General features: G+C 34.8%; 1 protein-coding gene across 1 annotated transcript in view; it reads right to left on the bottom strand.

The window, feature by feature from the left end:
- Positions 1–1,067: 1,067 nt before the first annotated feature.
- The window catches only part of MMRN1 (multimerin 1), a 70,966-nt gene continuing 56,008 nt past the window's right edge, over positions 1,068–16,025 (bottom strand). Inside the window, exons 7-9 of the mRNA XM_014530278.1 lie at positions 13,516–15,504; positions 3,056–3,202; positions 1,068–1,889 (exon numbers count right to left, since the gene is read on the bottom strand). Coding sequence (XP_014385764.1) covers positions 1,468–1,889; positions 3,056–3,202; positions 13,516–15,504 — 2,558 coding nt within the window. The 3' untranslated portion in view covers positions 1,068–1,467. The remainder of the gene's footprint in view (positions 1,890–3,055; positions 3,203–13,515; positions 15,505–16,025) is intronic.

The following is a 16,025-nucleotide window of genomic DNA, read 5'->3' as shown; positions in this document are numbered from 1 at the left end:
CTTCAGAAATACTTTGTCAAATATGTAGGAAGTTATTTTAAGGGTGTTCGCTACAACAATCTACACTAATAAAAGAGAAAGATGCAAATTGACCATACCTTTACTACACCCACCAGCCAATCAGGAGTGAGTATGCAATTAACCCAACCAAAGATGGTAGGTTAATTTGCATACACAGGCGCCAAGCGGCTGGGGGCGGGATGCTTGCGTTATCACCATGGTGATGACGCAGGCATTCCACACCACCCCAGCCACTCTGGGGCTCTGGGCAGCATGGGAACGCAGAAAGGGCAGCTCTGGGCTGGAGTGAAAGCAGTGCCAGCAGCCAGGGGAAGGAAGGCCCATTCTTGCACGAATCTTCATGCATCGGGTCTCTAGTATTGTTATAATAAAACATTGAAGACAATCTCAATAACCTTTGATAAGGGATTAGTAAATAAATTGGGTACACCCATAGGAGGCAATACAAGGAAAGGATAAATGTGTATACTGGAGAAGATATAGCCTCATTCTAAATTCTGCCTCAGTCTGTAGGAGTTGTGGAAATTGGTCTGTTTATTAATCTCTCTCTGTCTCAGTTTCTTCAACTATAAAAATAATGACAATAATACCCACCTTTGTGAGAGTCTTTGTGAGAGATCAAGGAGATTTCACATGTAAGTTTCTTAGAAGAGAATCAGGGCATAGTGAGCACCCCATAAATCAGAGCATTACTTCCGAGTATTTTGTACTCTGTATAAAGATCCAGGCAGGTCTGAATGTGCTGCTGCAGAAGGACACTCTAAGGGAAAGGTTTTATTTCCCCCTGTAGGTGTCATATAGTGGAGACAAGTAAAAGATCCACTTACATATCCTTAGGCTTGGGTGTAAATGTTCAAATATTTGTCAATTATTACTTTATCCTCTAATTATAGAAAGAGAACATAGTTAAGCATATTTCAAGGGTCAAACTCAACTTTCTTAATTTTGATTACAAATGAAAATTTTAACATATAAAATTGATCAACTCAACAGTAAATAGTAAATATAAAAATTAAAAAGAAACACTTCTCAATCTTAGAGTACTTTATTTGAAAATATATATGCAGAGAATAACACAGTTAATGCTTTTTGTTTTTTGTTTTTTTTGGAAAGACTATTGTGACAGATAATATTGAGTGATTACCATCTTATATTACTTTACATTGAAATGACTTCACATGAGAAAAAAATAGTTATGCTAATACATGCACTTTGTTTTCTATTATACTAAATCTCTTTAGGAGCAAGAACCCCTTCATATTCAGGTTATCTAAAAATATTCAAATAATTTTGTGAAATAAACAAACTCAGTCTTACTACAGATTAAAAAGAAGCTGATTTTCATGTTGTATGGAAAAACTAAAAACAGAGCAGATGTGTATGCAAAGGTAAATAAAAACACTGGCTGCTTCTCAGTAGGGGTGAGAGTCTGCCTTTCATGTTAATTTATGTACGGTATAACAAGTAACCACTAAATGTCGTAGCTGGAGGAAATTTGGCTGGAATTGTTCCTTTTACAAGTCGTAGCCACACTTCCTGCCCATAATTTAATTCCAACAAGGCGTCCCCAGTCAAAACCCTATCACAATGTATTTCACTGTTAATATTTTCAGATTCAAATGTAAGCTTATCTATTCCATCAACCACCAAAAATCCAGAGAGATGAGCACTAAATGACTCAATGGTATACTTAAAAACATATACTCCAAGATACGGAATTCTGAATTTTCCAGTTCTTGAAATATATGAAGATCCATAATTGACATCCAAATTATTAAATAGAATAGGACCAGGTGTAGTCATTCCATATGTATGAGATGCGAAAAATGCCACCATCGGTGCGTATCTGTAAGAACCTTTGGAAAAATCTGTAAAAGCAAATAAATGGAAAGAGTTAATTTTTATGTTTTTACCTTGTTTTGCCTTTCCTCATATCTTTATCATTCGTCTCCGTTACAAAAAGGATTAGCAGAAGTAAAAGGTCATTCATCGTATTTAACAAGGGCAGGTGTGTCTGGATCCTGCCTCTTCTCCTGGCTGAGTTACCAGAAAGCAGTGTCTCTGAGCCTCAGTTTCCCCATTTAGATCAGGACAGAACTAGACCGATAATAACATTCTACCTCCCTCATAAAAATGCCTCAAAGATTAATTTGCATATTGCTTTGATCTCTCCAGGGATAAGGGAATTCAAAGCACTCGATTATTATGGTATGCCAGAATGTTTTAAGGCCCCTTGAAGGCACTGAAGCTGACATGATGCAGAAACAATGTTTCCAGCACCTTGTCAAACAGTTTCTAGAGGCTAAACGAAAACCAAATGAAGTCATATGCACTATAGAGAAGTAGACAAAAGGAATTTTCCATGTAATTAATGCCAAATGTACTAACAAAGGCTGAGATTTAAAAATAGACTAAAAAATGTACTCTTCAGTATGCAGCATATTCAAAGCCTGCTTTGAAATGGTTTTTTTTTTTGCTCTCATTAAAGAGAATGCATTTTAAAGAAATCAGAAATGGTACACTCTTGAAGTAAATTTATAGCAACCAATAATTACAAGGTAAATGGACAGAAAGGCATCTTATTCTACTCAATACATTCGAGCATGTGCTACTAGTCCTTACCTAGTCAACAGCCACTATTAGCTTGACCTTCATGGAAGATATGCTGTAGTGATAAGCACTTATGAAAGTTTCATTTAAATGGCCATATCTGATATGATATGTATCTGATACAGTTTAACAACTTGTTTAAGGGATAGAGATTTTCTTTTAGGGTGCATAAGGGGGAAAAAAGCTGCCTCTATTATACCAATATTGAAAATTTCAACAAGTGTACATCAATATGAATTTGTCTGACAAAAAAGACATTTCTACTTGTAAATCATGTGCATTATTCAGTAAATTTCTGAAGTAAAAGGAATTAATCCTCAAATGAGGCCAGATTAAGCAGACTAAAGTGTTCCTTCACAAATATTTCTAAAACTGTTTTTGCATGAGACACTGAATAAACCCACGGGTGCGTGCACTTTCTTACCTGGAGCTAAAGCGTTTTCATCCACCAGCTTGACCGTGCAGTTGTGGCCAGTGAAAGGGTGCCGGCAAGCACAGATGAAGCTAGTCCTCCCATTTATACACGTGCCCCCGTTCTGGCATGGGGACCTACTACACACTTCTTCTGTTACTGAAAAAGAGTCAACATAAAAGAGGGTAAATGTACTTTCTGTTGGTTTCAAGTCATAGTTTGCAGCAGAATTAGAAAAAATATTGATGACCAAGAAATAAAAAAGAATGGGTTTTCAGGTCCAGCCGCCATCAGTGTAGTCACGGGACTTCATGTAAATCCCTTAACTCTCCGAGCTCTCTTTCCTGCTTCTTGGAAGTGGGAATAATTCTGTGATCCATTGAATTTATTTGTGTGGAAATATGAATATTTGGTCAGCTGTAGAACAGTATAGAATATCTGGTCACAGAATCATGTGTGTTTGGAATTGGTACATGATAAAGGTTTTATTTCAAATCATTGGAGAAGCAAAATGTCTATTCAATACATTGTGTGCAGATATTTGGATATCCATAAAAACATAAATTCCACATGTACAAAAATACTAAATGTTAAAAAAAAACCCTCATATAATGGCATTACTGTTAAATAAAAGAAATATCTATATAGAGATGTAAAATTTTGGAAAACTCTTTCAAAGCCAAACAAAACAAGAACCAGAAGCTATATACTGGTAGAAAAATCTTTAAGTTTAACCACAAAAAGTATTAAAACTCATTTGCAATAAAAGCCACCATTATCAAAATTCAAAGACAAGTGACAAATTAAAAGAAAACAAAATAACAGACACAACAATCTTATGACTAATATACATAATATATGAAAAGTTCTGACCAATTAAAAACAAAACAAAAAGGTAACCCCTTAAAAAAAGGTAAAAAATGGGCAAATGATATGAAAAAATCACTGAACAAGAACATGAAAGCTCACGAAAAATTTAAAAGCTATTCAACCTTACTATTAATGAAGGAATGATACCACCACCACCATTTTTATAATTGGTGGCAATATTTAAGAAGATAGAAAGCATTCCATCATGGTGAAATAAGAGAAATTGAGCATTTTTACACAATGCTGGCTAGAGCTTAAATTGTTAGAACCTTTGAACAGGACAATTGGGGCCATATTAGAATTTAAAAGGTTGATTTGCTTTGAATCAGAAATTTCTTCTGGTAAAATATGTACTCTAGACACACTTCTTAAGTATGCAAAGATAATTGCTCAAGAATGATCTTTATGACATCATTTGCATTAGTGAACGATTGTAACACACCTAAATGACCACTGATGTGGGACTTGTTAAATGAATTACAGTATCTTTTCACTAAGAAATATTAGACAGCAGTTAAAGAATGAGGCAGATTCCTCAACACGTTTGATTTACTGAAGACAATCAGCTGACTCATTAGATAGAGTTTCACTTATTTAGAAAGCCTCAAATTCTGAATATGGTTATAAACATAATACATAATTACGTAAATGCAGAGAAGAGGTTGGAAGAACACTTCTGTTACCGTCCACAGTTATCACTATGGCTCCACCTGGTGGCAATAGTGTAAACGCTTTACAATCTCATTTCAACAATTTTTAAATTTAGGGTTATTTGCCTTGTTTAACATTTTTCTCAAGAAGTGCGATCTATAAATACTTTATATAGATTCTGATTCATATGTAAATAATTCAATTTCACATAAAATGTGACCTATATGATTAGAAGTTTTGGCAAAGAAAATATATATTATTTATGCAATTAGAAATTGATTTATATTATTTTGGTATATTCTCTGAAATACCCATAAACTATTTTCCCAATAAAGTTACATATAAAAATGTTACATGTGTAATGTATTTTAACAAGTGTTTTAAACCAGCCTACATTTCTGCAACCATGTGAATAGGTTATTAAACCCTTCCATTTGCTGTTAGTTATCATTCTAAAACCAAGCCCGTCATTTGCTGGCTTTGAAAATCTTTAATGACTCTCCATTACCCATAGAAATGTGAATTCTTTATGTCAAAGCACTGGCTTCGTCTGTTTTCACATTCTCTAAATCTAGCACAGTGATCAACTCACAGGATGGCATTCAATTAATGTATTTCACTGGGAATGAATCAACTGTGAGGTGGAGTTGAGGGGATATTGAATTATTTATGTAACCTGATTAGCTCTGTAATTCTTATTTTCCCAGATGGGAAGATGCCACTGTCACCTGTAGACTTGACCCTGCTCGTAAATCAGGGATCGATTTCAGAAACCAAGAAATCTGCATTGCTATTCATTCTACTGGGATTCTCCAGGACCACGGCCATTGCCTTTTCTTTAATGTTCAGGACGCACATCTGATTTTTCTGGCCCTTGTGTTCCATTGCCCCTAAAAACAGGATCTTGCCTTGTTCTCCCTTCCTTGAGTCATTTCAGAGGGTGCCATTTTGCCATTTATTTCAATTCCTTGTAGGGTCATTCATCTGGAGTAAAAATCCACTCGATACAATTAGGGCCTGCACTTTCTCCTATTGCTGTAGTAGCCCAAACTTGCTGAGACCACACATGGTTTGCCTTCTAGGATATTTGTCATTGTGCTATAGATTATTCGTCTGGGGTACCTCACCCACTGGTCTGTACCCTTCTACTGCTTGTGTTTTAAGTTGCTTTTCTTGCCTTCCTTGATGTTTTAGGTACCTCTGGTCTCTGAGTCCAATATAATCCACATTACAATGCATAAAAGTATTCCCATGCTTCCCAGAACAGAACATACTGTGAATTGAGTCTAAATCAGAGCAAGCTAAGGTAACAATTATCATAAAGAAATGACCTTACACATCTGTTAATGTTCCATAAGAATTAAATGTTCATTGTCTATTTTTGTACCTGAATCACATTGTGTCATAGCAGGACTTCTATGTTCTGATGTCACAGACAGTCTTTCAAATTCCATATTTATTTAATTCATTTTAACAAGAATTCACAATTATTATTGATAATTAAATGTATCTTATTACATTTGACTTATCATCTCTAGTCTTTGTTTTAATTCTATATGCAATGTTTTAACCACCCCTCCCAGCTTTGTTATATTTCCCAAAGTTATGTTTTATGTGTTCATCCAAGTCATCAATACAAATACTTTATGAATCAGTGTCAAGTACACAGCTTTGTAACACAAAACTAAAGATTGGTTGGCACTGACTTGTCAATTGAAACTATTTGTACTTTGTTATACAAGCTACAAATCTACTTTTGTGAATCACCTGACTTGCATTTTTCTACTTGATTTCTAAGATACTTAAAAATGGCTAGGTACCTTTATAAATATCTGTGCTCAGCAGGCAATTTGTCCTTGAATTAACAAAAATAAGACTTAAACACAGCATCATTTTCTTTTTGACATCTTCCCTATCCCAGTCAAAAGGCTTAATGATATATAATTCTCTTGTCGTCTGACCTCGGAAATTTGCTTATTAAATGTTCCACGCTATGGTATAATTGCTCTCATGTCCTTCTTACTTCCAACTCGAGTGCGAGCATTTGTGAGGTCAGGGCCCAGATCTTTTATTTCTTAAACTTTGTGTCCCTAGTGAGTAGCACAGCACCTGACATACTAAAGTGTTAAATGTCTTCCTAAAGTTGAATAAACAAAGTAATGAAAGATTAACTAGATGATCACATAGATCTTATCCAATACTTTATCCCTTCTTCACAGTTTCTCAAAAATTACAGGGTTTTTTAAAATCACCAATCAATATTTATTGTGCAATTTCAATCGTTATTTGTGGAATCTTGGTTCAGAATGAGTTTTCATAGCCATTTCAACTGCCTAGTTTAAGCAAAAAGCAACAATTTATTTAGCTATCTATAAATTTCATGATGTTTCTTCAAACATCAAAACACTACAAGTGTTGATGATTCATATTATAATTTTACAAGTATTCTAAAATTACACATATTTCATATATTATGCATTTTATAAAATAATCAAAATTATTAGATTATCTGGAGGAAAATGACTGAAACAGAGTTCTTCCTATATACCTATGATGTCTGTAAAACTATAAACCAAGGGCAAAACAATGATAAAGGATTTCTCAGTCGCCAGGTTTGTGTGAACTTTAAGATGAGACATGGGTAGTATCTTTGACACTGCCTGTGTTTTCATAGCTTACAGGATGCATGATGGCACTGGAATGTTTTTCTGGAGACCTGACTCATTTCAAGCGCACTCTCCACAACTTCTCCACCTCAGGCTTCCACCCTCTTCAACTCTTTCCAGCCCATTTATTTTCCTTAATGCAGATCAGTGCAACTTGTAGAACAGTTCTGCCAACTCAACATTCTACTATCTTGTGCAAGTAGTATAACTAATCTTTCAAAATTTATTCCCCTGCTCTGAACATGACTAAAATTACATTGCCATTGGCTTGGAATGTTTCATACGCCTCAATCTGTTCTGGCTTTTGCTTTCTGAACCCTGGTATGTGCTCAAATTACTACACTTTTCTATTAATCCTACTTCAATATTGCATAAATGTTCATGTTAAATTTGAAATGATTGGAGAGCTCCCTACATTTTCAAATCACTCTGCCTTTGCTAACATTTGCCATTCTTATTATAATTACTTGCTTAATGTATGAGGTCCATTGAGAAGAGAGACTGTTGAATTGACCACTCTATCCACTCAGTCTTTCTTAGCACACATTCAGAATTTACTCAATAGGTTTCTGATAAATAAAATGAAGGGGCACATTGTATTGATATCTTCTACTTCATTCTTATTTTTATTTATATTATACACAATATGTCATATATAACATTTTTATATATTATTTTACTTTTATTTATTATTTATTTTAATTAACATTTAATTTATATTTTATTGCTTAGTTCTGCTTTAGCATCAATATCGTAATTTTTAAAAAATATTTTTATTGATTTCAGAGAGGAAGGGAGATGGTGAGGGAGAGATAGATACATGAATGATGAGAGTGAATAATTGATTGGCTGCCTCCTGCACGCCCCCCCACCAGGGATCAAACACATAACCTGGACATGTGTCCTTGACTGGAATTGAACCCATGACCCTTCAGTCCACAGGCTGACATTCTATCCACTGAGCCAAAGCAGCTAGGGCAAGATCATAATTTTTATTTCTTCATTTAAACAATAACTTTGCAGAAGGCAGATAACTTATCCCTACTTAGAGCAGAGCAGATTTTCCAACAGATTAGTGAAGGAGGCTATCACTACTTATTACAAATACATATGTTGCCAGGTAGGACTTGAACTTAGGTTTCCTGGTTCCAAAATCAGTGCTCTTTAGTCATCCCAACTGCCCTTATGCAGAGCCACAGAAATTAGAAATGGTTTCAAAGTCATATAAAACAGTTAAATATTCACTAGGCTCTTATTTTTCCTCTCTTAAACTGCTTATATTCACAGCAATTATAATTTTTAAAGTTACATTTGGTATATGACCAAATATTTTATAGAATGTAATCTATAGAGAAGGGATTATTATGAATAAAAGAGGTTTATTAAGGAGTGCCAAATACATTTGATATATCTTGGGGGAAATGGTTAAAATAAAAAGTCAGTGGTCTCCCAGCAGGAGCCTCGTATCCCCAGCAATGACGCTGCTGATGTTATATTACAGCAGGATTCAGCTCCTCTTGGAAGGCAAGCAGCCAAACTCTCTCTGCAGGGACAGGTCTGCCAATTGCTATACAAACAAATCTTCAAAGATGAATTAAAACCCTCTTGATGTCTATTGGAATATTGTTTAGAAAAAAAATCAAATATTTAGTGTATCAACCAGAACAGCTTATCTTCATTGGCCTAGGAAGCTCATAATTAGCATATCTGAATGTAGGAATGGCTCAAATGGAAGTGATAGGGATGAATACTCTAAATTTTGCCCTTCTGTGAATAATTGATGGTGACTTCCAATGACAACTGCCTACTGGCCAAACCATAGAAAAGTCAAACTGAGAAGTAGCACCTTTACTTCTGCCTGATCAATGCAGAAACAAGGGGCCATATTTGGATCCTCAAGAGAAGAAATTCCCTGGTAATATCAACTCTCACTGTATGGAATATTCAGATGTGGTCCGACTCTTGAATAGATATGATGCGTCAAACAGAAGCAAAAGGAAGAAAAAGGCAGGTGAATATACTCCATAATCTCTTTGAGTACAGAGGTTGAGGACTGAGCCCTGAGTCCAACAGAACAGGAGTCAGGCTCAATCACTTACTAGCTGCATGACCTTAGATAACTTTAATTCACCCATCAGAAGGTTAGTTTACTCATCTTCAAATAAGAATAATGATAGTTACCTCATAGGTATTATTAAATGAAGTAATGTGTAGAGTATAATTTATACAGTGCCTAGGATATACTAAGTACTAAATAGTATCCAATATTATGTTATTGTACTATTACTAGGCTTCAAAATAAATTAGGTATTAAAATTAAGATTAAACATGTTTTATCTTTTAAAAACATGTTTATATTAGTTTTCTTGCTACAAACTGCACATATTCTGCAAATGATAGTGGCTATAATCTGAACAATATTATCATGAAATGTGTAAGATGATAATTATCTTGTGGTGTTAGTTATGTAGGGGAGCAATGTGGCTGCATGGTATTTATAATATAACAGCAAAAGTCAAAGAAAATACAGCCAAATTTATCCAGAGTATCAGTATGTTCTACCCTGGTATGAAATAGGGTAACAAAGGAAGTTGTTGGTTTTGCAATTTATATATTATTGTAGGAGAACATAGCCTGAGTTCACTGATTTAATCACTGTGAACAGACTTTACCTGCTCAGCTGCCCAATGAATGCCACCAGTGTTATGGCCCATAGAAACAGGGCTGGCTTAATGAGCATGAATATCTATGTACCCACTTAAAATTATGTTGCTGGTCCTACATAAAGTGAGTATCTACCCCACACATTAAAGTAGGTCAATATATCTTTATTGCCCTGACATTGTTTTTGGTTATCTTTACTGAAATAAAAATAAAGAACTGTTAATTAGTTATTAATTATAAGCCAGAATCAGGAAGTAATTTTATCAGGGCATCATTGCAAAAAAGAATCAGAGCTAGGCTAATTATTAGCCCATTAGACCCCAAAATTATAAGCATCTAAGATGCATTCTTTACACTATCAAAGTCTACAGGTTCTTATGCCCTATTAAACTTTTTAACTCCATTAATTTTGAATTAATATTCAAAATTTTTTATGTACTGCATAGATCCAGGTATTCTTTATTTTAAGGAAAATAAATGACACAGTTTGCCTGGTATATGATTACATATCCTGTGGAGCTTAAATGAAAGTCATTCGCAGTAATCACAGGAAGACCAAGGATTCAAATAGTATACAAAGAACAACTAGAACATCTGAATATTGAAGTACTACCTTTCTCCGAGAAGCATATACATCTAAATTATTTGTTCTATGATTCCACTGCACAAGGTTAGTTCTCCTGGGTCAGATTAATTTAAAGGGAACATAAATAAATACAATAATTTAAATAGTTAAGAGACAATTCAACTTTGTATATTTTGTGATTTTAAATATTATTATAAAAGCTTTCAGAGATTAAATGAGTCATCTTATGTTAGGATAAAGATCACCCTTTGAAATTAAAAGGCAATAAAATTAACCCAAATGAGTATATAATTTAACAACAGATATACACGGTGGGGGCAAAAGTAGGTTTATAGTTGTTCATGTGGAAAATAATAATAAATAGTAATACAAGAATGAATTCTGTATTTCACATACTCACAACTATAAACCTACTTTTGCCCCACCCTGTTTATGAGGGAAACTGCCATTTTCTTTAGTAGGAATCAGTAGCTATTCTTTTCGCTGTGGAAAGATTATTTAATATTACTCATATGCCAAACATATTCATAAAACACTTCTTTCATCAGCGAGACTAGTAGTTTATATGCATTGCACTGAATTTCTCTTTCTCCCCAAAATTATGCCCCTTCTTTAGTGCGTACAAACATCTGTTAATGGTACTGCTACTCTCTCATTTCCCAAGTTCAAAACCTTAAAATATTCTCGGTCTCTCCTTCCCCAAGTGCCCAGCATTCAAGCTGTGAACAGCTCACATGTTTTTACAATGATGCAGTCTGCAGTATATTTCTACCAATAAGCTCAGTAAAATATCTACTGAACTCTCATCACTTAAAAGGAAGAAACACAGTTTCTTCAGGGAGATGAACTGACTTAAGGATCTACAGAAACTTACTGAAACAACTAGGGCCAGAATCATAATTGGCTGAGGCTCAGAACATTAATGTTTCTGCTGTCCCTCTTCAGTTTCTGTTGATTTTACTTTCACAACATTCCTCACCACTGTTCAACTACCTCTCCCTTTGATCTGTCTCTTATTGCTCTTGCCAGTAATGTGCTAGCTGGTATTTCTAACTTCCTGTTTTGCAGTCAGGCTACACACTACTGCTGCCAGCTTCATGCTTCCCCAACCGTTCTTACCGCACCCAAACCTCTGCGCCACATTTCAAAGACCACTTTGTTCAAAATTATGTCTAAATGCCTTAGTGCTATGATCTGAGTGTCCCCCCAAAATTAATATGTTGAAATCTTAAACCTCAAAGTTGATATTTGGAGCTGGGGCCTTTGGAAGATGCTCATGTATCCATGCCTCTGTTAGGTCATTAGGGTGAAGCCCTCATGAATGGGATTAAATTTTTGTTTTTGTTTTAATAGCCCTTTTTACTATTTACTGTTGTTGCTTATTTCTATTTATTTATTTATTTATTTATTTATTTATTTATTTATTTATTTTTATTATGGCCACTATTATATATGTCCCCATTTCCCCCTCTTTGTAAACCTCTACCCCAGTGGTTCTCAACCTGTGGGTTGCGACCCTTTGGGGGTCGAACGACCCTTTCACAGGGGTCGCCTAAGACCATCGGAAAACACATATATAATTACATATTGTTTTTGTGATCAATCACTATGTTTTAATTATGTTCAATTTGTAACAATGAAAATATATCCTGCATATCAGATATTTACATTACGATTCATAACAGTAGCAAAATTACAGTTATGAGGTTGCAACAAAAATAATTTTATGGTTGGGGGTCACCACAACATGAGGAACTGTATTAAAGGGTCGTGGCATTAGGAAGGTTGAGAACCACTGCTCTACCCAGTCCCTGCCCCTCATTCCCTCTGGCCATCACCACACTGTTGTCTGTGTCTATGGGTTTTGCATACATGTTCTTTGATTAATCCCTTCTTCTTTCATCCAGTCTTCCCACCCTCATCCCCCCTGGCAGCTGTCAGTCTGCTTCATGTATCCATGCCTCTGTTTCTATTTTGTTCATCAGTTTATTTTGTTCATTAGATTCCACATAGAAGTGAGGTTATATGGTATTTGTCTTTCTCTGACTGGCTTATTTCACTTAGCGTAATAATCTACAGGTCCATCCATGCTGTTGCAAAAGGGAAGATTTCCTTCTTTTTTACCACTGTGTAGTATTCCATTGTATACATGTACCACAGCTTTTTTACCCCACTCCTCTACTGATGGGCACTGGGGCTGTTTCCAGATTTTGGCTATTGTAAATAATGCTGCTATGAACATAGGGGTGCATATATTCTTTTGAATTGGTGTTTTTGGATTAGAGTTCTTATAAAAGAGACCCCACAGACATCTCTCACTGCTTTTACCATGTGAGAACACAGTGAGAAGTCCCCAGCAGTGAACCAAAAAGAAGGCCCTCTCTAGAATGCAACCAGGCTGGCATTTTGGTCTTGGACTTCATAGGCTCCAAAACTGTGAGAAATAAATATCTTTTGTTTATAAACCACCCAGTCGATGGTATTTTCTCATGGCAGCCTGAAGAAACTAAAGATACTTAGTGGGACACTCATCGCCTTCTGTGATCTACAAAAATGGAATTCCTACTTACTCATTCATTCATTCATTCATTCAATCAATCAACGGAGTTCCTATTGCATAACAGACATTTTGCCAGGTAATGCCAAGATGAATGACATATTCTTGTCTTACTCATCAAGGAGCTCATGGCCTAATAGCTTTCTTTAAATACATATTCAAAAAAAAATGTTCTACAGGAGAAAATTTGATTGTTTTACAGGAGTCTTGTCAGAAACAAGTTATGAAGCATGTAGACAATATATATATTTCGTAATGATGCCTAATTTACATAGGACAAGATCAGATTCAAATAATACTTCAATAATCTTAGAATTACATACCAGTAACTATTTACCCAAATTCCAGCAACTGCCTTTTTTTTTTCTTCTTTTGCAACTGCCTTTTATATCTTATGGTGTGGCTAAACTGTACAGATCTACTAAGTAACATTTGAATAGAAAGAGAGATTGAAAGTGATTTTTCAATGATAGCTTACCAGGAGATAGAACGTTGTCTGTGTTTCTTTGGGTTCGGCCGATCAGGACAGTGCTAACATTCACTGCTGGTTTCTTAAGTGCATTGTTTTTTTTCAGCAATGATTTTACTTGCTTCTGAGACTTGAAAACATTTGCAAGACTACTAGACAATGATTGGTTTATATACCAAGTTAAATTTGATAGAGCAATTTGAGTTTTTATTTCTATTATTGACTCTACAAATTCTGTAAGACCTTTCTGAAGAAGTTGAATATCTGGTAGAGAATCATTTATCCAGTGAGGTACAGCAGCATTGAGTTTTGATATACGTGTAGAAGCATTATAACACATTGTTAAAGCTTCATAGAGAGTTTTGTTAAGTAAAGAGAAGTTAATTGAAAGATGAATGGATTTTGCTTCCAGTGCCTTAAATCTTAAATTTAATACCTGCAGTTGAAGAGCCTGGTCTCTCTCATTTGTGACCACATTGTCTTTTTTTAGTGAAACATAATAAGGTATGAGCATCTTGGTTACTTTAGACTCAATGTCTTGCAACCGAGTTTCAAAATTTATGGAAATCTTTGTGGCTGAGAGCATTTTTTCCTCCAAATGATTCATATTTTCCTGGTATTTTATCAGTTGGGAAGTGGTTTCATTGACCATTTGATAAATATTTTGGAAGTTGAACTGACTTAATTTTTCATCATTAGGAATATCTGCAAGGGCCTTGGCAACTTGCAAAACAAAGTTATATCTCTGATTGTCATTGACCAAAATCTGAATAGAATCATTCAAACGTTGGAATTGAGGAATGAATGCCAAAATAGTTTCCATATTTTGACTACATTTATCATGGAACTTGGGATTGCACTTTATTGTACTCACAGTCTCTTTTAACATGTAGTTATCTTGAATGAAATCAATGGCATTATTTATAATAGTCATTGTCTTATTTAGGCCATCTTCCATTTCTAAGGCATGTTCATTGATACGTCTGTTTAAGGTATCACTACGACTCTGTACTTCATTTCTAAGTAAGTTGTGTCTTTTTGTAAGTTCTTTGATTAGAATATTTAGGCTATTGACGGCACTAATCAGATTTTCCACTTTCTTCCTTGTAGCTTTTGCTTCTTTTGGTTGTTCAAATGTCATTGTCTCTCCAAGTGATGCTCCCTGCTCAAGCAAGGGTTGAAGGATCTGCATATCATAAGTCAAATCATTTAGCTGTTCATTCATTTTATCTATTTTATTGTCCATGGGAAAGATTACCTCAGCCAATGTTTGGTTTAAAACTTGTAAATTCTCTTCTGTGTCCTTAATTTGAAATTTAAAATCATTTCTGCACTTGGACAACACGTCTTCCCATTTACCCTTGACAAATTCTTTCTCCATTTCCAAAGTGATGGTGAGATTGTTAATCTTGCTGTCTTGCGTGTGCAAATCATTGAACATTTGCAGCATCATCAAACCTTGTTTCTTTATATTCTCATGTAGAGTTGACAGGTACTCAGTGACATTATTGCTAACTGATTCTGCAGCTGGAACATTGTTCTCATGTGATATTTGTTCCGTTGACAGAAGATGTTCATGTACTTCCTTCATTTTAGAAAGAGTCTTATTGAGGGATTCATAATACAGAATGTTCCTTGAGTGTTCCTGCTCTAAAGCACCTTCTAAATGAGTCTGCTTTGCTTCTAGTTCTTTAATAGGCTTCTCATATGTAAAAGTCATTTCTTGCCTCATATTCACAATGTGATTTTTCAGATCTAGGATATCAGTCAAAGTGGGTCTATTTTCCTGCATTAAAACAGACTTTTGCTGGACTTCTATTGAAACCACAGATTCATTTACTTGTTGAATTATGTGTTTGGTGTCTTCAAGGTCCTTTGAGAGTTTCGATACAGTCTTGAAGAGCTGTGCTATAGTCTCTTCCATGTCATTTTGGAAAAATTTAAATTGTTCTTTAACTATATCCTTTACCAGATCATTAATGCTTTTGGATTTTAGACCTAGAGGAAAAAAGCAATAAACAATAATAAGTGATACATGATTTTAACTATGTAAACTTTAGATATCTCTAAAAAAGATAAAAAGTTTGAGGCCAAACACTAATAACATGTAGTAATAAAAAATACTTCTTGACAACACTTATGTAATTTTAAAAATATCTATACTTTATAGATGGTGATCACTCTCTTAATTCGTAAGTTTGAAGGGAGAAATCAATTGTGGTGTAGAACACACCAGAACCATAAATCTAAGTTTCTCTGGACAAAAGATATGAGGGAACTACTACTGTTTTCAGTTAACAGACTCTTTTATGCAATGATGCTAGGTCTAGTTTTAATCTTCTATGAAAATAAATGACTTGGAGAGCATTATGCTAAGTGAAATAAGCCAGTCAATGAAAGAAAAATACCACATGATCTCACTCATTTATGGATAATAAAGACCATTATAAACTGATGAACAAAAATAGATACAGAGGCAGAGCAGCATCGAACAGACTGTCAAACTACAGCGGGAAGGC

This window comes from Myotis brandtii, unplaced genomic scaffold (genome assembly GCF_000412655.1).
Source record: "Myotis brandtii unplaced genomic scaffold, ASM41265v1 scaffold730, whole genome shotgun sequence".
NCBI lineage: Eukaryota > Metazoa > Chordata > Mammalia > Chiroptera > Vespertilionidae > Myotis > Myotis brandtii.
This window is presented reverse-complemented; position numbering and strand designations above follow the sequence as displayed.